We start from the raw sequence: 27,473 nt of genomic DNA, 5'->3' as shown, positions 1-27,473 counted from the left end.
AAGTATTGTACAATCTAGGCTGGCTTTGAATCTGTGGTTCTCTGTCCTGCCTCAGCCTTGTATTAATTATTTAACCATTTTAAATGTTATTCTATCAACACATATTTACTTAATTTGCTGACTATTTATGGTTAAAGTTGTCAACAGGTCTTCAAGAACCAGCTATTTTAGACCACTACTTCATAGGTTTGGGGTTAGAGATAGTATAAACTGTTGTTATTTTCAGAATGAAACTGAAATCAGAGTCTAGAGCAAGATTCTAAGTGTCCTAGTAGAGGACGTTTCCCAGGACATCAGTACACTGTCAACTGCCTGGGTCATCTGAATCTTTATTTCTTTTTTCTGGGTGGATGTGAGAATGATCACAAAATCGGGGACAAGTAATGCATAGTGTTGAAGAACAGAGGGGTAAACTGAGGTAAACTGATCAAGTGATCATCAGTGACTGCAAATAATAGAATGGACACAACTGTGGTGATATTGTGTCCTCCAATATATTGTGCACCCTAGTAACTTATCTGGGGTCAGAGAACAGAACAGCCACTAGATAGAAATAGAGGCCAGAAAATGGTGGCACATGCACCTTTAATCCTAGCATTACGAAGGCAGAGATCCATCTGGATCTCTGTGAGTTCAAAGCCACACTGGAAACAGGCAGGCATGTTGACACACGCCTTTAATCCTAGGAAGTGATGGCAGGAAGCAGAAAGGTATATAAGGCATGAGGACCAGAAACTAGAGTCTTTTAAGCTTTTAGGCTTTTAGCAGCAGTAGTGTTGAGATCCATTTGGATGAGGACACAGAGGCTTTCAGTCTGAGGAAACAAGATCAGCTGAGAAATTGGCAAGATGAGGTTGGATGTGGCTTGTTCTGCTTCTCTGATCTTTCAGCGTTCACCCCAATACCTGGCTCCGGGTTTGTTTTTATTAATAAGACCTTTTAAGATTTGTGTTACACACAACAATTGTTTGAATAGTGCCAAATTATTTTTAATACTGTGTAGCTGAAAGTTTTCCTGTGTCCTGCCCAGTTTGCAACAGCTCAGACCCAAGTAAACACACAGAGGCTTTCATTAATTAAAACTGCTTGGCCATTAGCTCAGGCTTACTACTGACTAGCTCCTACACTTAAACTCAGCCCTACTTCTGTTAATCTATGTGTCGCCACGTTTTCCATGACTTTACCTGTGTGCCATTACATACTGCTCCCTGGATGGCAGGCTGGCATCTCCTGACTCAGCCTTCCTCTTCCCAGAATTCTTCCTGTCTGCTTATCTCACCTATACTTCCTGCCTGGCTACTGGCCAATCAACATTTTATTAAAACAGTGTACAAAAGCATTATCCCACAGCAATACTGTTTCTTGTATTTTTCATTTTAAGAAGGCAATCTTTCTTTAAAAAACTAAAAACACGATTCTAGTTAACAAAAACTATTGATGATTAAAGACTTGCTAGGACCATTGAGATGGCTCCTCACATGCCACTAAGCCTGAAGACACGAGTTCAATGCCTGGAACAAGCATGGCAGAAAATGAGAATTAACTTTCACCTACACACATGTGCCTTGGCATGTGCTTGCATACACACATGCGTGAGCACACACAACTAAATAAATGTAAAGTTATCCTTAAGAGATTGACTAACTTTTTTAAAGCTTGCATTAAATCTGTTCACAATAGCATCACATTAAATATAAAATAACTTTTCTTAATATAGTGTGTAGAGTACTTACATAACAATATGCACAGATACCACGAGGTCATCACTCCAGATAAAACAAAGCACTGATTTAAATAGCAGAACTACACCAGAAACACCTTCATGCCTTCTAGGGAATCTTCTGTCATTTTCATGGTGTTCTCTCTGATATCATTGAGGGGAATGTGAAAACTGAGGCATAAACTATATTTAGAATAAATAGAGATATTGAAGGGATGGTGAGAAGTGGGCTCTGTCAAGCTTTTCTTGATTGTGACACTTGAGGGATGATACCTTTTAGCCCCCAAAATACGACATTAGTGAGTGTTGAGGAGTAACCCAAGAAATGTCAGTTCCTGTGTATGTCAGAGACAACACAATGATGAATAACATTCAGTTATTTAATGCAATGAAAGATAACTTGACCAAGATAGCCAATGAAATTTCATTTACAGTTGCCAAATCTGTCCAAATAAATAAGTAGTTCTTGTCTGTTCATTCTGATTGGTTGGTCTGTAGCTAACTCATATATCCTCCCTCATGACTTCTTAGAACCCCAGTTTTACACTATCTATAATACAAAAGGAAACAAAAACAATCAGGAGTTTTAAAGTCTTGGAATAGACAGGATTCATGAGAGGATACACACACACACACACACACACACACACACACACACACACACACACAATCTATCATAGAGTTAGAACAGCCTTGCTGGAGACCATGATGTCCCAAGAGGAAAGGGTGTCCTAACACCAGCACAGAATAAAACACACAGGAGAGTCAGAGGCCTGGAGACTGCAGGAGCCCCCAGCTGCCACACAGTCCACTTTGTCCACCCAGAGCTTGAGGTAGGCAACTTGCTGAAAAGCAGGCCTTTTCTGAATGACTGAATTTTATATTCAATCTCATACTCTCAGTGCTCTACCTTGTAGTTTGATCTTTCACAAAGTGACCTGTTTGTCAGCCCAAACCAGCTCCAAACGCTTTCAAATATAACATGGAAAAAAGTACTGTATTTCTGATTGAGTTGTTGGCCAATGAAGATTGCTGAGAAAAGTGTATGACATTTCAACAGAACACCATCATAAAATCCCAACACCCAAAGCAAAATAGCCAGTTCAATGTGCCCCTTGCATGTATCAAAAAAAAAAAAAAAAAAAGCTTGATGATTTAAAACTGTATCAATGTGGCATATGTTTAGCAGACTTTAGAGTATTTGTGTTTGTATCAAAACAAAGAATCAGGTTCTTGGGGACAGTAGACCCTGCACATTTCGGATAGATCACTGCCATCCCTTGTCTATCTGTATCCAGAGCCCTGGTAACCCCAGTGTTCACGGGGAAGTCTCATGGGAAGCATTTAAACAAAAGTCATGGTACACTCTCCCTTCAGTCTCCACGAGTTGAGGTGGCTGTGTGAGTATTCAGGTTTCCAGTTTCTTGATTCTTCTTGATTCATATTCCATTCTTGAAAGATCTATAGATCCTCCACCCTGTTTGTAATCATTTAGTCCGCTAGTGGGACACATACAAATTTATGTGTCACCACATCATCATTAAGTGAAGACACCATCCAACCTCAAGTCAGGAGACCTACATTTCAGACCTCTTTCTGCTTGTCCCATTCTCAATGAGTCCCTTAGCATTGATGGACCAGTTCGCTGAACATTTAGAGGAAAAACAATCATTCCTTTTACATCTTTTCTCCCTTTCTTTTCCTCCCTCTAAATCTGCCCATGTAAACCTCTTCTCTCTTTCAAATCAGGACCTCTTTAATTGTTGTTACATATGTGTATGTGTATACACATAAAACATAATATATATGATATATTAGACATAAATACATCCTGCTCAGTCTGTGTAATGTTACTTTTTTTTTTTTTTTTTGGTTTTTTCGAGACAGGGTTTCTCTGTGTAGCTTTGCGCTTTTCTTGGAACTCACTTGGTAGCCCAGGCTGGCCTCGAACTCACAGAGATCCACCTGGCTCTGCCTCCCGAGTGCTGAGATTAAAGGCGTGTGCCACCACCGCCCGGCATAATGTTACTTATAAGTTAATCAAATCAGTTTCTCCTCCTTTCCTCTCCTCCCCAACTCCCCTGCCTTTTTTTTTTTTTGAGACAGAGTCTCACTATATAGCCTTGTCAAGCTTGGAGTTCACTATGTAGACCAAGCTGGCCTCAAACGCATAGAAATCTGCCCACCTCTGCCTCTAGCCCACCTTTCCTAACCTAGTGTCCGAATGGGCTGCAAATACATCTATTGCAGTCCACACTTGCTCCCTCGCTCTCTGTCCCCCCTTTCACAGCCTTGCTGTAAAGTTTAGCATCTATTGCTACTGTCATTTCCTAACTGGTCTCTTGGATGTAAATCTTGCCCTCAATAATGTGTCACATGTGGCGATATGCTGCCAGGATTACAACGTAAATGTGACTGCATCCCTCTTTGGCTTGGCAGTATTTACTAAGGAATGGCTCTCCATGACACAGGGGCCACAGCCAATGTTGCACAACTTCCATGGTATTGGAAAAACCAGTCGGAGCAGAAACGGAGGATCCTGTTGGCTGGATTCACTGCCATTAGCCACACAGACAGCCGGAAGTGGCTGTGGGGACTGATAGGAGAGGAGGAATCAGTGGTGGTGTGCCTGAGAAACAGGCATTGCTCCCTGACAGTGCCTTTGGTCTTTCCCCCGTGGCATCCCTGCTGACACAAGAATGAGCCAACTCCTGTAACACAGTGGAAGAACCATTTCAGCACACAGGATCAAGATCAGAATTTTCATGTAGCCATCTCTTTCAAATATATTAAAAAAAATATCAAGTAGTGCAAGAGAAAAGAATTCTTTTAACTGTGTGTCCAGAAGGGTGACATTAGCAATACCCCGTACACAATAAAGACTAGACTAAGATTTCTAACCCTGCTCTACTCCATGTGTTAATATATTCCTGTGTTTCTTTATGATATTCAACTAATTATTTAAAAGTGGCTACTTTCTACTAAAGGAATTAGTGATGTGTTTGCATTTAATTATGCATGCTTTCGGGGAATCCTCCTGTCACTGCCTCCCATCTTGTCAGGGGAGCCCTGGGATTACAAATGTATTCCGTATTGCATCCAGCTTTACGTGGATTTGGGGGATTAGAACTCAGGTACTCACCCTTGTGTGTGCAGTACCTTTCCCACTAATTCAGATCCTTGGGCCCCTGTAAGAAGTATTTTTAAGAGTTATGGTCTTCTCCGAGGAATTAGGCTGGCACTTTTTTTAAGTGCTTGTCATAGTATATATTTTCACTGGTTCTGAGGGAGTCTGCTTGTCCAGTTTTCTTTATTTACCCCAGAATGAGAAGAGACCCATTACATTAGATATTTGAGGCTAAGGTAGTGGTGTTCACAGACGTTGACATCCTTTTTTGGCACAGTGGTTTTAAGTGGTTGAAGACTGTGACCCTGCCACTGTGATCATCAAGGACCTCCAGGTGTCCCCAGACTCAGTAAAGCCCACCCCTGCACCCCAATGGCATTTCTTCTCCTTGTTGCCTCCCCATGTACCTCTCAGAATCTTTTATCATCTGAATCTTGCTAACTCTGATGATGAAGAGATAAAGGTAAAATGAAGTACAGAATGAAGATTCTGGACACATTTTTAAAAATCCAGTATCCTAAGGTAAAAGATTATCTGTATTTTTCCATGGTTCTGTGACTCACAGGACAAACTGAAGATGAATGTAATTAGTTTTCTCTGCAATGTTTTCTTTGGGACACAGGCTGCTGAGTTTCCCAGTGTTGAGATGGGGCATTCCTTAGTGCTTCTCTGAATCCAGGTCCACCAATTTTATGGCTTGTGCTGTCCCTGTAAGTTGCTGCATGTGACCTTTGCCTGTTATCAGCTTTCAAGGTTGTATAGATTTTGATATAGGCAGTGTTTTCTGAAATATTTATGGCAAGGTTGGAATAACTGCTATGAATGCTACTAATTGGAGACAGTTTAGTTTCGTTTTTCCAGAATGGCAACCCGCTCATTGAGAATGTAGTTTGGAGGAATAAAGAGAACCCGGAACTCTTCCAGATGCTGACGGTCTCACTTCCTTACAGATGTGTGTGGGTGTAAATAATTGTGAAGCCTGGATCAGTCTTTTTGTTTATGCAGTTAAGGGAAATGCACAATACCTGCTTACCTTGCTTGGTGCCTGTTTCATTTCACAGCTTTGTGAATCATGTTGCTGATAGCTGAACTTCTTCTGCATTTCAGTGAGCTTGAGAAGGAGGCAGTGGTACCTTCGAATGTTCAGCCCCTTCCAGCTCAAGCTCTTCCCTGTGTTTGCATTGATTTTCAATTTTGACTTTTAACAAATTTCAGCTCACATGTATTGATGCATCTATTCTATTTTTGGCAGAAGCAGTTTTGCTTATAGAAGGTGTTACAGCCTGCAGCATTGATTGGAAATAGTGTGTTTCTAGGGAGGCAGGACTTCCTTCTGCCTCAAGCGGCTGGCACGGAGATAGTTTTCCAATCCATAGTTCAGTGAGCATGCACTAGTTTAGATACAGCTTTCCAAACGTAAAAGAGGACAGAGGAGAGAAAGGCCATGGAGGCAGGCTGTCCTCAGGGGCAGGGTGGCGTGGTGGAAGCTTCTGAACTCTGTCTTCCATGGACCTTGACCCTTCTGTGGAGCATGTGTGGTGAGTGTGAGGCACGACTTGGAGGTCACTAGACTTCTTTCAGCGACTCCAAGACTTTGCAGAGAAAGTTAACAATCTCTTTACCTTTTAGCACTGGAGAAATAGTAATTCAATTCAGCCAACACTCTAATCCAGTCCTTTCAAGCTGATGATGACCCATGACTACTAGATTTTGCTATTTGTTTATTTACGTGGATGACTAAATTAAGACCCAGCTGGGGGGAATGATTGAAAGAGGATGCACCATTTGTTCAACAGTATATACTTTAAGTAGCAGAGCTAGAGTTCTGTGCATTCTTTCTGGCTCCAAAGTGCACGGTCATACGTACTGTGTTAGGTGTATCGGTTGGGATTTGGTCTTCCCTGTGTTAGAGAAATCCAGCTACACGTGGGTGATAGATAGGGCTTCCATTACTGCACAGGACATAAATGTGTTGTGATGCAGGTCCTTAGGTCCTCCTGATTCTTGTGCCGCCATCCCTAGCACATGACTTCTGCTGTTACTATAAAGTGGAAGTTCACATTCTGGTAGTAGTATGTGTTCCAGGCAGGAGGAGAGAATGGATGAAGGAGATGGAATTTTTTTTCCTTAAATATGCCATTTTTAAAAATTAACCAGAAGAATAATAGCTTACCTTTTACCTTTTTTTAAATAATAGCTTAGCTTTTGTGTTTTGTTTTGAAACAGTCTCATCATGTAGCCTGGACTGGCTCCGACCTTATATTCCTCCTGCATCAGCCTGTCCAGTGGATGGGATTACAGGTGTGTATCAGCACACCTGGTGATGTAATTTTGTTTCTATTTTATTGGCCAAATCAGCATCACATGGTGCTTTCAATGTTCAAGGACATAAAGAGTTAATTTGAAGTCAAATGTTCTGAGATATATTATCTCTAAGTTATAGCTCAGTACATTTTGATATAGATCTGTCATTTTTGACAAATCTACTCATATATTCCATCCAAGATGCACAACATTCCATGTTGAGGGGACAATCTGTGCCAAGCATTTTTGCTCTCTTGAGTGGAACTCCTGCTCTTTTAAGCAGGCAACAGTTGGCCCCCACTACAGTGAGGTTTAGTGTTGAAACACTTAAGAAATGACTTAGGAAAGGAAGAATCGCAAAACAAAACGATATGCCAGAGAAGATGGTAGTTACAGTTAAGTGAACATTAAAAGGAATGAATGCATGGCTCTCAGGCTTAGCTGTGTCTACAGTCCATAAGGTTAAAAAGAAAGAGAATTGAAAAGTCTGAAATGGGCCTGAAGTTGTCAAACTGAAATCAAGTAGGATAATTGGTGTGAAAGCGCCTTGAGATCTGGAAGACTCTATCCACGTACTTAGAATTGTCTTTGTCTCCTAAAAGGCATCCCTTTTTGTATTTTTAAAACCTATTTTATTAGCATATTTTAATTGTAGAAGATAGTGATTTCCATTATGGAGTTTTCTTACAAGCACAGAATGTACCTTGATCATATCTACCATCCCATCTCTTCCTCAATACTTTGCAGGCTCCCATCCCTTCCCGTAGAGGACCCGCTCTATGCCTTTCTACCTTCATGTCTTTTTTGGGATCTAGATTCTGAATAAGAGGGAAATATGGATATATATATTTTTTTAAGATTTTATTTATTTACTATGTATACAGTGTTCTGCCTACATGTATGCCTGCAGGCCAGAAGAGGGCACCAGATCTCATTACAGATAGTTGTGAGCCACCATGTGGTTGCTGGGAATTGAACTCAGGACCTCTGGAAGAACAGCCAGTGCTCTTAACCTCTGAGCTATCTCTCCAGCCCAGATATTTGTTTTTTTGAGCCCGGCTTAATTCACTTAACATGTTGAGTGTTTTCATAGAGAAAGGATGAAGAACAGACCCAACCTTAGTGACTGGAATAGCATAGTAGTGAAATTCAAACATACTTGTTAAATATCCTGGATGTTAAATTTACAACTACCTTAAGCCAAGGCAGTAAGCAGCTCTATAGGCCATCAGTTGTACAGTTGCTATCTCTTAATTCTCTTTCAACCTACTTCTATTTCAGTTGGGTGAACTGAATACAAGGGCACGAAGTGTAAAATTTCTTGAAAACCTCATTCCATATGAACATTAATGGATAATGACTTTCATTATAAATTCCCACTTATATAGCATTAAAAAACTAACCTATGATCTTATTTATTTTTGTGAAATACACATTTTATTTTGAGATATGCCACTTTTCAAAAAATAAAGTAATGCTGTTTTTGGAATATTTACCTAGATAGTTTGTCATTTGTTTTATAAGTTTGGAAAAAAAAAACATTCTTCCATTGACTCCATTGAATCAGTTGAAGAAGGCAAAGTCGAAAGCTCATGTAAGGAACTGAGGGCTCTCTGGAGAACTGCAGCCCTTGAATGCTGCATCCCGCAGGACCTGTGGACAGATGGGAAGGATGCACAGTGCTTATTAAGCCAGCCTTGTCAGTCCAGTATCTTAAATTCATACATCCTTACAATGTCACTCTTGTTTGTAGACTTTTATTGTAATTCATACCAATCAAAACCCTTTTAATATAGAAAATAAACATATCTGATAATCCAAGCCTTCATTCCCTTTGGCTTCAATGCTTTTTCATTAAAATTGGTTACTATTACTTTTTGTTAAGGTCTTTCTTATTTGTTCATGATCCAGGTTGGATTCAGCACTGGCTTTGCTGGTCCTGGGGGAAGCTGCTAAGTTGAACATGGCCTGCTTGAAAACACTGATGGACCTAGTGAGCAGTTTCCTCTCCAGCAGCTTGTTTATCCAGAACCAGGTAACACCTTGCCATTTAGATGTGAAAAAGACCCGACTGGAAACATGCTTTATCCTTGTCATTATGTAAATTGTATATCATATTTGAGCACATGATGTGTATAAACCTATAATATTCAATAATTAAATATAAAAGTGAATATTCACTTATCATAACTTTATGATTAATCATAAATACTTTATTATCATGTCTATTATATTTTGTACTTTATACATTTATTATCAAATCTGTTTGTATGCACTTATCCATCACTAGAAAACATACACCCCATGACAGAGTTAGAATTAGAAGAACAGTTAGCTTTATATGCTCTTTTATAACTGTGTCCATCACCTGCATTCAGTCCTTACTTATCTCCTGATAGCCTTTCTTGTTCTCTTTTCTGCCTGTTATACTGTAACCACGTGTACATTTGTTTATACAAAAACATATATTATTGATTAGATTCTACATATGAGGGAGAAAGTATATAATCCAGTGTGAAATGCTAAATGGTTATTCTAGCCATATAGAAGTTCATTAAGAGGTATAGAGTTTGGGTCTGGTTAATTCTGGTGTGTGGTTTCTCTTATTTGAAAATTCTTTATAATAATATTTATAAAAGTTTTTGAAAATTTTACATTTTAATGGAAAGGGGATCATTTCTTTTTTTGTTGTTGAATATTAAGTTTGTTTTCAATTTTTAACAGTTAAGAAACAATATCGAACTAGAAGTCTTTTAATTTATTTTTGTATTATTTGACAACTTCATATATAAATACAATATATTGTAATCATATTCATCTTAATTTTCCTCTCTTCCCCCTCCCCCAAATTCTGCTGACCTTCTACTGTTTTATGTCATTTTCCCCCTTCTTTGTGTTTGATTTTTCCTTTTTTTTATGGTTTTAATTTAATTTTTTTTATAGAATATATTCTGATTATGGTTTCCCCTTCCTCAACTTCTCCCAGATCCTTCTCACTTCCCTACCCACCCAATTCCACACCCTTTCTCTCTCTTTCTTTAGAAAGCAAATAAACTAAAACCAAAACTAACCAACCAACCAAAGAAACAAACCAAAGAAAGTACACAAGAACACACACACACACACACACACACACACACACACACACACACACACACTAAAACTCATAAAAACACAAAATTGGAAACCATAATATATAAGCAAATCATGTAGAAGCCTTTTGAAATAAAATATAAATGACACCACCAAATAATGGGGAGGCCATGCCCCAGCTAGACATCTTTTTCCACAGAGTGAAACCTTCATTGGCAGGAATGGGTTACGTCTGACTGAGTTGTTGGCCAAAGGGGTCCCATTGAACCCCCTCAGACATCTCAGGCTAATGTCAAGGCTATTCATTGCTCCCCACAAACTGAACAGAAGGCCCTGTTGCTGAAGACAACACTTACATATCTTATTGAACGTGGAGAAGTCCGGCAGGTGCCTCACTAAAGCCTTTATTTACCCCTAATGACTAGTGTTCATGTTACTAGAAGGTACTCTGCATGCTACCAGAGGAGAAAGATAGCCACCCACAAAGCTACAGACCTTGTGATCAACCAAGCTAACCTGCCTGCAAGAGATTCTCATGCAAAAGTAGCACAAACATTGAGGGCGTAATCATTTTTTTTTTTTTTTTGACACTCTGGGTTTAGTTAGAGCTGCTTGTAAGAGTATAAGTAGGGAACTGTTTACCAGAGTTGAGTCACTTACCAGTGGCTATGCAGCTAAAGAAAATCATTAGCTGCCAATAGATTCTCTGGTTGGGGGAGGGCCTCATGAGTCCCTCCACCAGCAGTGACGGAATGTGGTCTCAAGATTGCTGGCATGAGGCAGGTATCTATAGCATCTGTGCTTTCGTGATGGCAACATCTGTGTCTTACCCAGAACACAGTGCTTTCACAGCGTCCTTTCCCGTTCTCTGGCTCTTACATGCTTTCCGAACCCTTTTCTACAATGTTTGCGGTGCCTTCAAGAGGGTAATAGAGATGCACATCCTGTTTAGGGCTCAGCACTCACCTATTCTCACCATTTGACTGGGTATGAAACTCTGTATGAACTGCTGTCTAGAGTTAAAACAAACCTCTCTGCCTGCCTCAGTCAGTGTTCTGTTCTGTGACCACAGCAACTCTCATAAAGGAAAGCGTTTCTCCAGGGCTGGCTTACAGTTTAGAGGTGTAGTCCATTGTCATTATGGCAGGGAGCATGGTGGCATACAGGCAGGCATGGTGCTGGAGAGGTAGCTAAGAGTTCTACATGTGGACCCATAGGCAGCAGGAAGAGAGAGCCACTGGGCCCGGTTTGAGCTTCTGAAGCCTCAAAGCCCACCCCCAGAGACATACTTCCTCCAACAAGGCCACACCTACACCAAGGAGGCCACACCTCCTAATCCTTTCAAGTAGTGCCACTTACTCCCTGATGCTTAAGCATTCAAATTATGAGCCTACAGGGGCCATTCTTACTCAAACCACCACACTGTCCAAGGTTAAGAGCAACATAGTACTAGTCTATGGGTTTAAACATGAAAATTTAGAAGACCCTTTTCTACATGCTCATTTAGTAAAAATCACAAGTGTATTTCCACTTAAGGTCTGTGATCACCACAGCCATAGACTTTAGACCATATTTACAGTGTCGGGCATGTATCTGGTTCTGTGGACTAGACCTCAAATGAAATCACAGAGTGGCTGGTTACCCATCAAAGAGTCCTGCTGCTATTGTACCAGTGAACTTGTCTTCCTTGGAGACTGGGATTATAGCTTTCAGCGTCTACATCTGGGGGGTACTGTTGAGTTTTGTCTCCCAGCAGTCTGCATAGGACATTCTGGAAGTAGGAACACTAGCCATTATGGAGGGAGCCTCTAGTTCTACTCCGGCTTGATTTCCCTGCACCCTATAACCAAAGTGTGTGGTCTCATCACCAGTAGGATTTTTGCATCTGGAGCTATCATTCTTAGAAATGAAATTTTAACTGCATTTTTCACTGTTTCTTTGAAATACATTAGTTAGTGAAATACTATGATCTCTCTCTCTTTCTGCCCCCCGCCACATCCCCTGTGTGTGTGGTGTTTGTGGGTGTCTGTGCTTGTGTATGTGTGTCTGTAGACCAGAGGTCAATGTTAGGTGTGTTTGTCCATCACTCTCTGTCTTATGTTTTGAGACGGTCTCTTACTGAACCTGGCGCTCACAGAACAGGTAAGCTGACTGGCTAGTGAGCCCCTGGGATGTTCTGTTCCCCTGTCACAATACTAAGATTCCAGGCATGTGTTGCTGCCTGTGGGTGTTTTATAGGGGTGCTAGGGATCTGAACTCAGGTCCTCATGTTCTCACAGCAAGCATTTATGCTCTGAGATACCTCTCCTCTAGCTGCTTCATTTCTTTTTCTATGAACTTCCCTGTGAGCCTGTTCCTATGAACAGGTTCTTGGGATACATTCTTAAATTCTGTCCCAAAAGTTGTAATATTTTTGTATTTCTATGGGATATGAAAGTTACACACACTAGAGAAGATTATTTTCCAACATTATATGGAGAGTAATATTTCTTTTAATTTATTATTTGAGAACTTCATGCACGTAAATAGTCTATTTTGATCAAATCTGTCTCCTTCTCCCATACCACTTTCTTCTGCTGTTCCCTTCCAACTTCATATAGTCTTTCCTTTTTTTAGCCTGCTAAGAACACTTAATGCTGCCAGTATATGAATGGGTATAAGGACAACCACTTGGGCAACCTACCAGGCATCGATTACTAAAGAAATTGAATGCTTGTTGCTTAACATACATATTAGTTACTTAAATTTCTGAACTAATTTTTTTTTTATAAAACATACCCATCCCAAACTAAATTTTAATGAGTACATTTTGAAAATTTTAATTTGTTTTATAACAATTGCATGACATTTGAATACATTTTTTTTTTTGTTAAAACCATACTACATATACGGTTTCTGACAGAATATACTTTGATTTTCTAATGCATACTTTTGAATTTTTTGTTTCAGGAAGAAAATTATAAGGCATATGACCTTTCCTGGGCCTCAGAGGTTATCTTCACATATACAACAATTATTTCAGAAGTGTGCTTATACGCGGCTACCTCTTCTCTGAGGAAAACAGCTTTGATTGGGTTCTGTGACTGCACAAGTCTACAGAAGGAGGTTGTGCTCATGGACAAGTCGGAAGAACCCCCAGAATTAGAGGGAACAAGCATTTTAAGTCTTTTGAAATATTTCTCTTCCAAGATCTCTGTCAACTGTAAGTAACCTGCTTTTCAATTTAGTGAATAATACTTTCTCAGTGTCCCCGTGTTCTATGTATAATAACAACTTTTCACAAAATGCTTTCATCTAAATATAAAAAATAGCTTTCAATTCAGCAAGACTTCCTAGGGACAGAATTTTATAAAATGGATTTTTATAAATCAATAATTATAAGACAGACGATACGTAAAATAAGCTCAGTAGGTTTCTGATTTCGATGATGTGATTTGCAAAGTTGAGATGGTTGAAGCGACTGTGGGATGTGTCTGCACTGCGGTTTCCTCTCCACTCTGCTCCTCCCTGAGGGGTTTTCTTTGTTCCTGTGAGTAGCGACCTTTTCTCTCTTTCTCTCCTGTTTTTTTTTCTATCAAGAAACTTCTCTTCAATTACTGTATCATCATCATCATCATCATTGTTATCATCATCATCATCATCATCATCATCATCATCAATTACTTTTACTATTATATTTTGCTATGGGGTTTCAGTTGGCCAGAAATTAACCATCTTCCTTCCTCATCCTCTCACTACTGGGGTTCAGGCTTGTGCCCACACACTCAACTTCTACTCACTTTTATTCATTGTACTTTTCATTGTGGGTCATTTTTCATCCCTGACTCCTTGAATGCCAAATCTAAAAATAATCCTAGTACTATGATTCTTGAGACTAGCAGAGTCACTGATACTATTTTTAGAAGAGGGACCCTAATTTGAGAAGACCTTTCAGGCTGATTGAACCTCACAGGTATACTGAGAGTTGTTGCAGATCATTGTGGATTGAAGAGACAGGGCTGCAGATGACTGAGAATCACTGTTTTATTCTTTAAATGAATCATGGTAGAGGCCAGGCAGCAGTAGTCCCTAACAGATTGGGTTCTAGAAGGTGCTCTTGGTATGTTCACACGTGATGTGGAGACAATGGATAACTTTTTCCTCATTGACACCATGATCGCTCTTGAATTTTGCAATGGAATACTTAAGCAGAATTTTTTTCAGTGCCTTTGCACAATGGACAAGAAGGTATTTTTAGCAGTGGACGCCTTTATAAAGACTTGATTCTAGAGGAAGAAAATAGATATATCAAAAGCACTCTGTAAAAATATCAGCATATGTTCTACAATAAAACATTTATATGCAATAAATGATATGCCATTTAATATTCTGCATATTTTAGAACAGTCAGTGATGAATAATCTTTGTAGTTTCTTTATGAAATAATTGAGTTAATTTGGTTACTTAATGACATTTGGCTAAGTACACATCAAAAGCTGTGTTTTACAATTTTACTTCTCCCTATCAAAACAAGAGAATGCTTTACCTCTGAATGTAGGATGTTGACTCCCAGTTCTCGTGTTTCTATGGAGTGTATGGCTTCCTGTGTCAATAGCTATCATGAAATTCTATTGCTTGATAAGTGAATTGCCCACTTATCAATATTTATTTTCAAAATAAATATTCAAGTTAATTTTATGAACTATCTAAAAACACAGTATTCAAGGAAACTTAGAAAGTTTTGTAAACATAAACCTACTGTAATCCTGTGCACAAATATTAGTGAAAGAATGAACCATATATTTTCACAAACAAAAATAAAACCACATGTGTGTATTTGCATCTGTACACACATAGTTACTTTTTCTGTAGTTTGAATATTATGTACAAGATAGATGTTCAGTTCTATTTACATAATTTTGGAAATTTTAAGTACTTTTCATCATGCAGACATACACGTAAAATAATTTTAAAGTATCTTTGAATATTCAAGCCCAACCTTTTATATTTATAATTAGAATATGCTCAGTAGGGAATTACAGATGGTATACAGTCGCATTCTACTGTAAAGTATGAAGTACATTAAAGATTAAATAATGGCTATACAGTTTGGCAAACTCTTAAAAACTAACAAAACAAACCATGCAAGGTGCAGAGCAGACAGATGACCTGTTAACAGAATCTTAGTGTCCTGCTCTATCCAAGCAACACAAAGAACATTCTTATGGGAATATTGCTAATAAAAATGTTTCAATGAAGTGACTATTTCACAACAGATTCCCTGGTGGTCTGCTCTGGTATTTCTGCCCCTTCTGTGATGTTCTCTAAGTTACAGATAGAGGAGTTGTGATGTAGCTGGGCTCACCATGGTAAGCTGATCACATCATTGCATCTAGTTGTGGTTTTCTCTGATGGTCACCATTTGATGTACAGAGAAACTTGTTTGCTGAAGGGTGGTAGCTGTGCTTATATGTGGATATAGGGATAAGACTTAGGATATACAAAAGAATCATGCTGATCTAGCAAAGTGGTGATAGGAGATTCTTTTCTAAGGCCCAGGACCTCACTAGCCTTGGGAAGATGGCTTGGTTTCCAGCATGAGGCATGATTTCCCTCCTGTTGAGAGGGCCTTAAGTACAATTAGATAGCTGTTGGTTGCCACCACCATGTGAGTGCCACTGCTGCACCTTTACAGCTATCTTGCTATGCTGGTCATTGTTGGGGCCACAGGAATTGCAGCTTGGTAGGACTGTCAATTGCTTTCCTCCATTGGCAAATTGCATAATATTTTCTGGTACCATGAAAAGTAGACTGGATGAAGGTAACTGTCAGGTTAGATCCAGTTCAAATAATCAGAGTCCTGTGTCCAAAGTGTGCTGTGTCTTTAGCAGTGAGGGACTTACCTTCAGCCCCTGAGAGGCAACAAGGGTAACAGCTGGAGTCTACCTTGTTAGAGAGTCACTTGGACTACTACCCATATGAAAGGAGGTTTTCACCCCTTGACAGGGAAGGGAGAAAATGTTCTGTCCCACCCCTAAACAATGAACTACAGGCAATTAATGATGGCTGGGATGAAGCCCTCTGAGAGGAAGGAGCCTGGGTTGAGACAATGCCTTGCATAAGATCTGGCCACATGCAAGCCTGTAAGGCATTTTCCTAATTAGAGATTGATGGGGGAAGGCCCATCTCTGGGCTGGTGGTCCTGAGTTCTATAAGAAAGCAGGCTGAGCAAAGCCATGAGAACAAGCCAATAAGCAGCATCCTTCCATGGCCTCTGCATCAGCTCCTGCCTCCAGGTTCCTGCCCGCTTGAGTTCCTGTCCTGACTTCCTTTGATGGTGAACAGTGATGTGATGGTGTAAACTGAATAAACCCTTTCCTCCCCAGCTTGCTTTGGTTATGGTGTTTCATCGAAGCAATAGAAACCCTGACTAGGACAATGATTCAATTCAAAGCGGTCAACCCTGAAATCATATAAACACAAAGAACAAAAACGCATACAGCACGTTATTTTTATATATTTGTAACATATACATACATACACATATATGTACGATAAAGTGATAATAATCAAAGACAAAGAAGCTATACATTCGAGAGTGGGGGTGTGGGAGGAGTTGGAGGAGGTATCTTGGAGGGGCTGGAGGGAGGGAAATAGAAAAGTGATGTAATTCAATTATAATTAAATGCATTAAAATTAAAAATGAAACATTTCAATAGATATTATGATGACTAAGTAGTCACAAATGAAAAGAAGTACTTATCATGGCTTTGCTTTTTACCTACAAATGCTGCAGGATCATGAAAATCAGGCACACTATGATTCCACAGCTTGAAAACTCTCTTTTGCACAATTGCTTCCCAGCTGACATGCTCTGTTCTCCCGCTTAGGGCACCAGAGCCTCTACCTAGTGGGCTCTGCTAATTAGCATTAAGGACATTTTAAATTCCATTTTCAAATGTTCCCATTCCTGTTGTCTTATTGCACTATAACATTTAACACTCTCTAAATTCAGGTATGTTTTAGGTATCTTTCAATATATCATATGTACTTCAAAGTTTGGAGATAATATCTCTTCTTCTTACCCCTCCTTCAAAAGATTTATTGCCTGTTGTGTAATGTGGCAATTTTTCTGGTTAGTTTTGTGGGTAACTAATTCCCTTCCTAATTGTTTCTTTTATGTAATGCCAAGATTCTTTACTAGTCCAATGCTTAACACTTCAGTTATAATTCTGTTCCCTTCTCATTCGTCCATTTTTTTTTTTTCACTAGACTAGTCTTTCCCTTTATATTTTTCCACTTCCAAGGAGTCTGGATTTTCATGTCTGTGTTTGTTCTTGTCTTATGACTGAACACAAAAAAGTCTTCAGGAACAATGCAGAAGACTATCTTTTTTGTAAAACTTTTTTTTTTTTTGTAAAACCATTAGCAGTAAGGAAGATAGAGAAAGAGAGTCATGAGGCAGAAGAACTCATACTTAGTTCTCAGTGCACGCAAATTTTATGTGGAAATTAATGCTAGTGGGCTCATGAAGGGCTGTTGTAATGGCTTCTCTTTGGTCGAAAAGATTTCAGGATTGTGTCTTCAGTACAGAATACTAAATAACTTAGTCACACATTTTATTATCTTTACATTCTAATAGTCAAAACATTAGAAATGTAAATAGTCAAGAAATTTATATATTTTGAGTTTATTATCTTTTTAGAAACATTAAATGTCAGAGGGCTCTATATGTGCTTGATATGTGAAGATCTAACACTACTTTATTTCATAACATTAAACAGCTAGCTTTAAGGTGCTGTCCTACTTAGCTTTGGCTGTCAAGTTGACACAGCCTAGAGTCATCTGAGAGTCATCAAGCCTCTCTTGAGGAATTACCTAGATCAGATTGGACTGTGGGCATGTCTGTCGGGGATGGTCTTGATTATTAATTGATACAGAGGGCCCAGTCCACTGTGGGCACTATCATCCCTAGGCAGGTGGTCCTGGGTTGTATAAGAAAGCTAATGAATGAGCCAGAAAGCATGTAAGATGAAATCAACTCTTTTTTTCCCTAAGTGGCTTTTGGCCAGAATCTTTTATCATAGCAGCAGAATGAAAGTAGAACAGGCATATTATTTTATTTTCACAGATACCTGATGAGTGTCATGCTTGTCTCAGTCCTTGTCCTGTTGCTGTGACAAGACACCATAACCAAGTCAATTTTTATAAAAGAGAGCACTTAATTGGGGGCTTCTTTACAGAGCTTTAGTCCATTAGCATCATGGCCAGTAGACATGGTGCTAGAGAAGTAGTTGAGAGCTCTATATCCTGACCCACAGGCAGCAGGGAGAGAGACTGGTCCTCGTATGGGCTTTTGAAACTTCAAAGCCCACCCCCAGTGACATACTTCCTTCAACAAGGCCACACTTCCTAATCCTTCTAATCCTATCAAACAGTTCCACTCCCTGGTGACTAAGCATTCAAACGTATGAGCTTCTGGGGCCATTCTCATTCACACCACCACAATGCTTTTTTTTTTTTTTTTTTTTTTTGGTTTTTCGAGACAGGGTTTCTCTGTACAGCTTTGCACCTTTCCTGGAACTCGCTTTGGAGACCAGGCTGGCCTCGAACTCACAGAGATCCACCTGCCTCTGCCTACCGAGTGCTGGGATTAAAGGCGTGTGCCACCACCGCCCGGCAGCTTTTTTTTTTTTTTTTATCTTATTTACATTTAACCTATATGTGTGTACATAGTTTAATAATGACAAAGTCTTTTTATGTTGACAACTTCTGTTCTTATTTAAAATGTATCATTGTTTAGATACTGATTTTTTGTTACATTTGTCAAATACCACCTTTTAATTTTTTAAAACTTTATAATATTTGAGTTTACTCACTTAGTTTGTGTTGCCATTCTATTTACTTCCAGCTTTCTTGTTTTTTAAAAAAGAGCTCAAACATGGAGCTCCTATGAGAATATTACATATAACTTGACTGAATGCGTCTGAGCCTTGGTCTAATCTAACAGTCTTTGAGCAGTGACCTAAACTTGACCCTGGCCTGTCTATGTAGTTTAATACTTTGTGAAGAGTCTACCCTAGAAAGTAACTGCTTTGTTGTTGTGTTACTGTGATCCATCTGTGAGACAGCATTATTAAACAGCTTGGCCTTGGTTGGCTCTCTGTGTGTCGCTCATACTAAGAATATTTGGGAGCTGGGAGATAGTTTGCCTTCAAGCAGTATGCTTCCCTATATATCTTCACACACATACACAAGCATGTACACAGAATTACATGCATAAATGTGGGCCACAAATATTTGTTTACATGCCATCCATTGTAGCATTTGATATATGTAGCACTCAATCAGGGACAGGAAAGAATTATCAATAAGTTGAACTTGTGTAATTAATTATTCATTTGATATTTAAAATTTTAATGATCACACATTGTAACTCTACCTCATAAGTTCACAGTTCCTTGTGGAATAGTCCACTAAATAACTAAAAGAAAATATAATATAGTATCTTCATGTCTGCTAAAGAAAGAATCCATAAAACAGAGAAATCACAATTTTAAAAGACATGATTAGACAATTCACAACAAAATTTTATAAAATCTGTGCATAAAAATTGGTTAACATTAACATGCCAATGAAGGTTGGAGAATGTGTGCACATTATGACATAGAGAGGATGATAAAAGGAATTCTGTCATCGGTGTTGCCATCCTCACGGCCTGTGTCATTTCTAAGCTTGGTGATGGCTATGACTGGACCAAGAACAAATCCTAACTTGTGTGTATCTCTTTTTCTCAACTGCCTCCTTCCCCGAGATGAAGCTGTGTGCTGTACTCTGACCTGCAAGTCAGGTTTTGGAATATTAAACACATTCCCCCTTCTTGTAAATTTCTCTGAGAGAGAGTACCCACAGCTTCCATGATGTGATGAGTACACCAGCTCTCCAGGATGCTTTCTGTTTTCTGACACTTCAAGGTGGGGCTATGGGGATCTGGACCAACCTCACTGCAGGGAAAATGGCCTTGGGCCTGGGACCCTGGAACACAGAAGCAGCTTGGTAGGACCTGTTATGGGTTCTCTTTCATCTCCCATGTATTGCAGCCTTGAGCTGGGCAGAGAGTTCAGGAGAGTGCAGGAGAGGCGGAGGGAGTGTTTTCAGTTCAGAATGGGTGACAATAACTGGAAATAGTAAGTGTAAGGAAGAAAAGACTCCATAGCTTGTTTGCATTTCCATTTCCAAAGTGATGTTAAAACAGCTACATTCTGTGGCCTATGACCGTGACATGCTCAGCAAACATGAAAGCAGGCACCCCCCCCCCCCCTTCCTGTCAACACTGCTTCAGTGAAATGCAATGTGTGGCATCTATAGAAAATAATTATAGATTTAAAAGCTTACACTGACCTTCTACATTTATTTTAGGATTTTCATAAAATCCAAATTAACTAGGTAAAGGGTTACTGGGATATTTTAGAGTTCAAAAATCTTGCCATTTTTCTCAGGAAGTTTTGTCATCATTTCTATCCATCTCTGTTTATGTTTCAATTAAAAGGTCCCTACTGTTTTGTTCTGCTTATCTGTGGTGCAGTTACTATAGGGCAGGGGTTCTCAACTTATGAGTCAAGATCCCTTTGGGGGTTAATGACCCTCTCACGGGGGTCATCTTAGACTGTTGGAAAACACAGATATTTACATTATGATCCATAACAGTAACAAAATTATAGTTATGAAGTAGCAATGAAAATAATTTTATGATGGGGGATCACCACATCATAAGGAACTATATGAAAGGGTCCAAGCATTGGGAAGGTTGAGAATTGTAAACGGAAGGCAGAGCTTTCTGTCCTGACTTCCCCATCCCAAATAAACTTCCAAATGTTTATACTAATTATAAATGCTTGGCCGTTAGCTCAGCTTATTACTCACTAGCTCTTACATATAAATTAATTCATTTCTGTTAATCTATGTATTGCTACATGACCATGGCTTTACTGGTCCTCTGGCATCTTGCTTCTTGGCCTGCTGGCTCTCATGTCTTCCCCTCTCTCCGCCCTTCTCTCCTTAGTTCGGTTTTTCTGCCTAACCTTATCCTGCCTGGCTATTGACCAAACAGCTTCTTTATTAACCAATGAGAGTAATACATATTCACAACATACAGAAGGCTCATCCCACAGCAGAAAACCACTGTGAAATAACAAACTGAATTTTTCAAGCACTTTGCCTACAATCTTATGAATTAACATTTTGAAGCACAGATGATACAAAGTATTTCATTTGATTCAGTTGTCTAAAATCCATCTACAGCTGAACACAGAGGGAAAAGAGCAACAACCTAAAAATAGCAGCTATTTCTAAAGCATTAGATACGTTCTAACCTGTCACTTCATAACAGTGTATCAGCAATGACAGGAGAGAGGTTTAGACTTCCTGTCCAAATTAATTAAGGAGTTGAAATATATGCATTAATAAAATGTAACTCATTATGCACTTATAAATTCTGTGTTACATGTGTCAGAATTAAGGTCACTGGCGTGTTTCAGAATGATTTATTCCCATATTTTATCTGGCCTGGAAGTTAATACTTTTCTTTCCAGCCCTTCTATCTGTCAAAAGTAAGCTAGTTTCTGGGAGGTGGTGGTACAGCCCTTAATCCCAACACTCTTTAAGAGGCAGAGGCAGGCAGATCGCTGAGTTCAAGGCCAGCCTGGTCTATAGAGTGAGTTCCAGGATAGCCAGGGCTACCCAGAGAAACCCTGTCTCAGAAAACCAAACAAACCAAAACCAAAACCAAAACCAACCAACCAAACAACCAAAACAACAACAACAAAACCCAAAACAAAACAACAAAGAGCAGAGAGTGACCTGGTAACTGTCAGATGGAGAAATCACTAACTCAGTCTTTCACATTATTTGGTCTGATGCTTGTTGAGGTTTAGAGTGGATAGTTTTTTCAGTGTTTTGATGTGATCAACATTAAATTTTAATATTATCTTATATATGTGTGTAGAGGCACACATACACACATGCATGTGCATGCCCACTTACACACATACATACATATATAATCCCACATTGCCACATTAAGGACATTTGTCCTAGTATTCATTGTAATCTTTATAAATTAAGGAATATTTTACAAATGCCAAGGGAGAACTACTTTTTAAACAGATTTTAAGCATGCAGCATAGTATTTATCTGTGGTCACATTCCTGTACAGATCTCAGGACTTTAAGTCTGTACAACACATCACCCCTTGGACTCACTGTCCTACTCTTTCATTCTGAGTTTAATTATTTTTCCTTGCCATTCATTTCCTTTTTAAAATTCACAGACAAAATGATTCATTATGACATTTTCATCTGAAAATGTCACTGTACTTTCATACTATTCATTCCATTACCCATCTCTGTCCTCTCTCCCTACCACTGTCCTCTCCTTCCCTGCAAACTGTTCTCTTTTTTCTTTCATATATATGAAATATATAAACATATATGAATTATATAAATCTATGTGAAATATAAAGAATATATGAAAAGAGTAATGAGCCAGAAATAAAACAGTTTTTCAAACATTCAGAGTGCCAAAGTAGATTCTAACCTGTCACTTCATAACAGCATATCAGTAATGAAAAGAGAGGAGAGGTTTAGGCTTCCTGTCCAAATTATACATAAAGTATATGTAATATATATGAAATTATATCTGTACATGTGCACACACATATATTCATGTTTCCTTTACATGTGTATGATGTATGTATGACATGACTGTTTCAAGAATTTGCATATCACCCTTGTCCAGAGTCATGCCAACCATCTGTGCATCAGGCCAGTTTTGATGCATCCAAAGCCGGAACCTGATCTTAACCATTTTTATTACCTGCCATATGCATAACTGAAGTACTTTCCCTTCTGTGACTGGCTTGATTCAGTTGCCACAATGTCACTAAGGTTCATACGTGCTGCTGCAGGTAACAGGTCTCATGAACACAGGGATGCTCATATGCTTTTAGATCTCCATTTTAATTCTTTTGGATAAATCTCCCGAAGTAGAACGGGCAGGTCATGTGGCAGTCTGCCTTTGAAGCTTTCAGAGAAGTCATTTACAGCTTTCCAGAGTGGCTGCACCGTATTAGCATTCTCCACAAAAGTGTAAAAGGATTCCAGGTTCTTCACAGTTTTGATTCCATTGGTCCGGTCACTTTCAGCATCATCCATATCCCTTTTGCCATTTGTATATCTTCTTTACAGAAACACCTTTTCAAGTCCTTTGTCTTTTTTTTTGGCGGGAGCGAGGTAGTCGCTGTTTCATTTTTTGAGAAATTCTGGATAAATTTCTATTTTGATTTTGTTTGTCTCTTTGAGATAGGGTCTTGTTATGTGGCCACTCTTTGCCTGGAACTCACTCCAAAGGTGCATTCTCCTGAGTGCTGGGATTGTGGGTGTATGCCACCCTCCAGGCTACTCTGTGGATTTTCATCTTGGCTATGGAGAGAGATTTGACTATGTAGTCAGCCTATGTGACTATGGAGATTCACTGTTCCCTCAGAAGGGACACATAGAGAAAGCTAGAAAATGTTAGTACAAAATGTAGTCAAACATCTGCCTGTTCAAGATCAATAACCCAGCATCTCTCTTCACAGTATATATTTTTAATTCTTGAAATATTGTATTTCTCTCTTCCTTTTCCTCCCTCCAAATCCTCCTGTATACTTTCTCTATTTCAAGTTACGAGGCTGCAATTATTTTTAACTTTTATTTCTTATCAATGTGTGCCTGTATGGTGTGGGGGTACACATGTCACATTGTGAGTGTGAGGGTCAGAGGACAATTTTGTGGGTTGTTTTTTTCTCACCCTCAGGTGACCTTAGTCACCAGGCTTGTGTAAAGGATGCCTTGACCCTCTGGGCTATCTTGCCAGTCCCCTTGTTTTTTTTTGTTTTTTTTTTTAATTCACTGAATTTATAACTTCCTTATATACTTTGGAGATTAATCACTAGCAAACACATGATTTGCAAGTTTATTTTCCCGCCATTTTCTTTAGCAACATCTTAAATGTGGTTTGGTTTCTACTGTTCTTGATTGCTCTTCACGGTCACAGAGATCCAGTCACATACATGATCTCTCAACAGTTATAAAGGGACCTTTACATTATTTTGCTTATTTTTTAATACCCTGTCTGCTTCTTTTTAATTGAGAACAACCAGACGTCAATTTAAATTATTACTATCATGTGGGAGTTTGTCCTTCGTTATTTTAGTAGATACATAATATTAAGTGATATGCCCTATGGAACTGTGTTTGTTGTCCCAGGGATCAATTTTTGCTCTCAATGTGTGATCTTTTTAGTGCAATATTACGGTTTGAGTATGAAATGTCCCCACAGGACCATGATTGGAATACCTGGTGGTATCATTGGGAGGTGAGGCACAGCTGGAGTGGATGTGGTGCTGGGCGCCTTTGAAGACTGCCTTGGGTCACAGTCATCTACTTGTTTTGTTTCCTGGGAGGCACAGGATGAAAAACCTCCTCTGCCCCAGGCTCCTGACACCATAAATAAAGTCTCTGAAGCCATCAGCCAAAATATCATAAATAATTCCCCACTTGAGTTGTTTGACTCAGGTATGTGGCACTGTAGGGAGAAGCTGTCTCACACACTAGTATCTTCGTTGAGGAGTTTCGCATCTGAGTCTATCAGGATATTGATATGTACCTTTTCTTTTCTTGTGGTATCATATTTTTAATCTTGTGGTATCATAAGTTGATCTTTTCTTTTTCTTTTTTCTTTTTTTAGTTTTTCGAGACAGGGTTTCTCTGTGTAGTTTTGGTGCTTGTCCTGGATCTCGCTCTGTAGACCAGGCTAGCCTCGAACTCACAGAGATCCACTTGGCTCTGCCTCCCAAGTGCTGGGATTAAAGGCATGCACCACCACCATCCGGATGTTGATCTTTTCTTGTGATCATATTTTGTTTCATAAAATGAGTTTGAAAGTGCTCTACCCCCTACAGTTGCTAGATTACACATTTCTAGAAACATTTATTTATACTGGGCTGTGTAACTACAGAATCTTACAGTTTTTAATAGTAGTTTCATTGTCCTTTTTATGTCTTACATCAGTTGTGATATTGCTATCATTTTTAATTTTATCTGTCTCTTATTGGTGTATTAAATTAATATTAGTTAATTTTGTCCATTATTCAAAAACTCTTTGCTTTTAATTTTTTTTATCCTCTATTCCTTTATTTCTATTCAAATTCTTTCCTTGTTGCTTTCTGCTCACTGTGGGATTAGTTTGTCTCTTTCTGTCTCATTGGTTGTAAAATAATTTGAGACTATTTATCACAATAAACATCCCTCTTTGCACTGCTGTGGCACCATTCTGAAGTTTCAGTATGCTGTGTTTTTGCTTGTCTTAGGCTATTTTCCAGTCTTTCTTTTGATGCCTTATATGACCCAGTTTTCTCCAAGATTTTACTTAATTTACACCTTCAGCATTCTGTCCACGTCTGTTAGGCCTATTTAGTCTCCACTATTACGTTAGTCTCTTCATTCTTATTGCTGTCTGATTTTGAACCATTATTTCTAATAATGAAAGCAATGGAGGATGAAGAGGTAGCTGGGAGATTGACTCTGTATTGCTCTTGCAGAGGACACCAGTGCAGTCCCTAGTACCCATGTCAGATGTTTAAAACTGCCTGTGACTCCAGCTCCAGGGATCCTCTGGCTTCTGTGGGCACCTGTGTTCACATCAATATCACATGCACATACCCACACACATGCATATATGTATTTAAAACAAATTTAAAAAAATATTAAAAAAATAGATCACAAACAAAATATCACCACATTTTCCCTTTTTTGTCTAAAATAAAAAAGTTATAACTAATATAAGAAAAACTATATACAATAAGTACAATAACTGTATACAATATATACAGACAATAAATACATCAACAACGTCTAGTCCATTAACAATTGCTGAATTCATAGAAAATACTCCTTATTTCTTGTATCTTGGTGAGTCCAAAATGTTGTACTAATTCACTTTCTATCCTAACTTCTATTACCAACCCAAAACTATCTTTTGATGTCTTTCAACCTTTTACACTTTACACTTCTTTAGTAAATTTCTTTTCTGAATCTGTTAACAAGGAAAACTGTAACTATAACTATCAAGTCTTCAACTCCATCAGAGACCCAAGAAGGAAATAATATTAACTGAGTAAACAGGAAGTGCAAGCAAGTGACTTTCAAAAAATGTAAGAAATGACAGAAACAGCTGGATGCCTGGACAGTTACCCAAGGTTCCTCTGTAACATTGGGACATCTGTCTTTGACCTACAGACCTAGCATATCTGACAGACTTATCTATGAAGCAGGATATTCTGAAGGGCTGTCCTACCTTGTTTTGGCAAAGTTTGGCAGTCCTTTCTTTTGTGTCTTGCTTGTCCATTTGGACAGCATACTGTCAGCGGTCAAGAAAATGTAAGGGCATTTCCTTGCCCAGTGGCTATTTTTTCCACAAAGAAAGTAAACTCCATGTGGAATTTCTTCAATGCCCATCATCTTCTCTGAAGTAGGTTGGTGCTGCCAGGAGCAGACATGTCTCATAGTCATAAAAAAAAGAAAAAAAAATCTATGCTACTAAAACATCTTAAATGCCATATTCTGTAGATCTCTGAAGTGTTTAAATATGACCTGTCTATCTAAAATATATGTCTGTTTGGCCTCAAAAACATACCTAACATGACTACAAGTTCCATTGTAGTAGGTGATTAACTACTAACCTGCATTTCTTTATTATCCTAAATAGTTTATAGTAATAACTTTCAAGGAAGGATTAGCAATTTGCATTACATTCTTAAATGAGATATATAGGTACAATACCTTGAACAAGTATGTACAATATGTTCTAACAAAAAATAATCCCAACTTTGTATCAATATACAAAATTTGTATACAATATACAAAAATCGAAGTAAAGTATTTAAAACTAGTAGCTGCTTTTTAAAAGCAGATTCTGCCTTTTATCTTATCATATCTATATCATAACTATCTCATCATATCTATAACATATCTATATCCTCCCTTTTTTCTTTTCAGAGTAGATTCAATATACTCTTTATTCTATCATTTCTATATTTTTTTTCCAGAATAGATTCAGTAATCTATACTTTTATCCTATCATATCTGTATCTTTTTCTTTTGGAATAGATTCAATAATCTACTCTTTTATCCTATTTTATCTGTAGCTCCA

At 38.6% G+C, this 27,473-nt stretch overlaps 1 protein-coding gene across 3 annotated transcripts in view; it reads left to right on the top strand.

Annotated features, from left to right (window-relative positions):
- The window catches only part of Tmem232 (transmembrane protein 232), a 232,505-nt gene that overhangs the window by 38,298 nt on the left and 166,734 nt on the right, over positions 1-27,473 (top strand). For all 3 annotated transcript variants that reach the window (XM_059278233.1, XM_059278235.1, XM_059278236.1), the window contains 2 exons: positions 9,063-9,186; positions 13,194-13,446. In XM_059278233.1, the coding sequence (XP_059134216.1) occupies positions 9,063-9,186; positions 13,194-13,446 (377 nt within the window). The remainder of the gene's footprint in view (positions 1-9,062; positions 9,187-13,193; positions 13,447-27,473) is intronic.

This window comes from Peromyscus eremicus, chromosome 13 (assembly GCF_949786415.1).
Source record: "Peromyscus eremicus chromosome 13, PerEre_H2_v1, whole genome shotgun sequence".
In the NCBI taxonomy this organism is placed as follows: domain Eukaryota; kingdom Metazoa; phylum Chordata; class Mammalia; order Rodentia; family Cricetidae; genus Peromyscus; species Peromyscus eremicus.
Note: the sequence above shows the minus strand (reverse complement) of the source record. Positions and strands in the feature narration are given on the sequence as shown.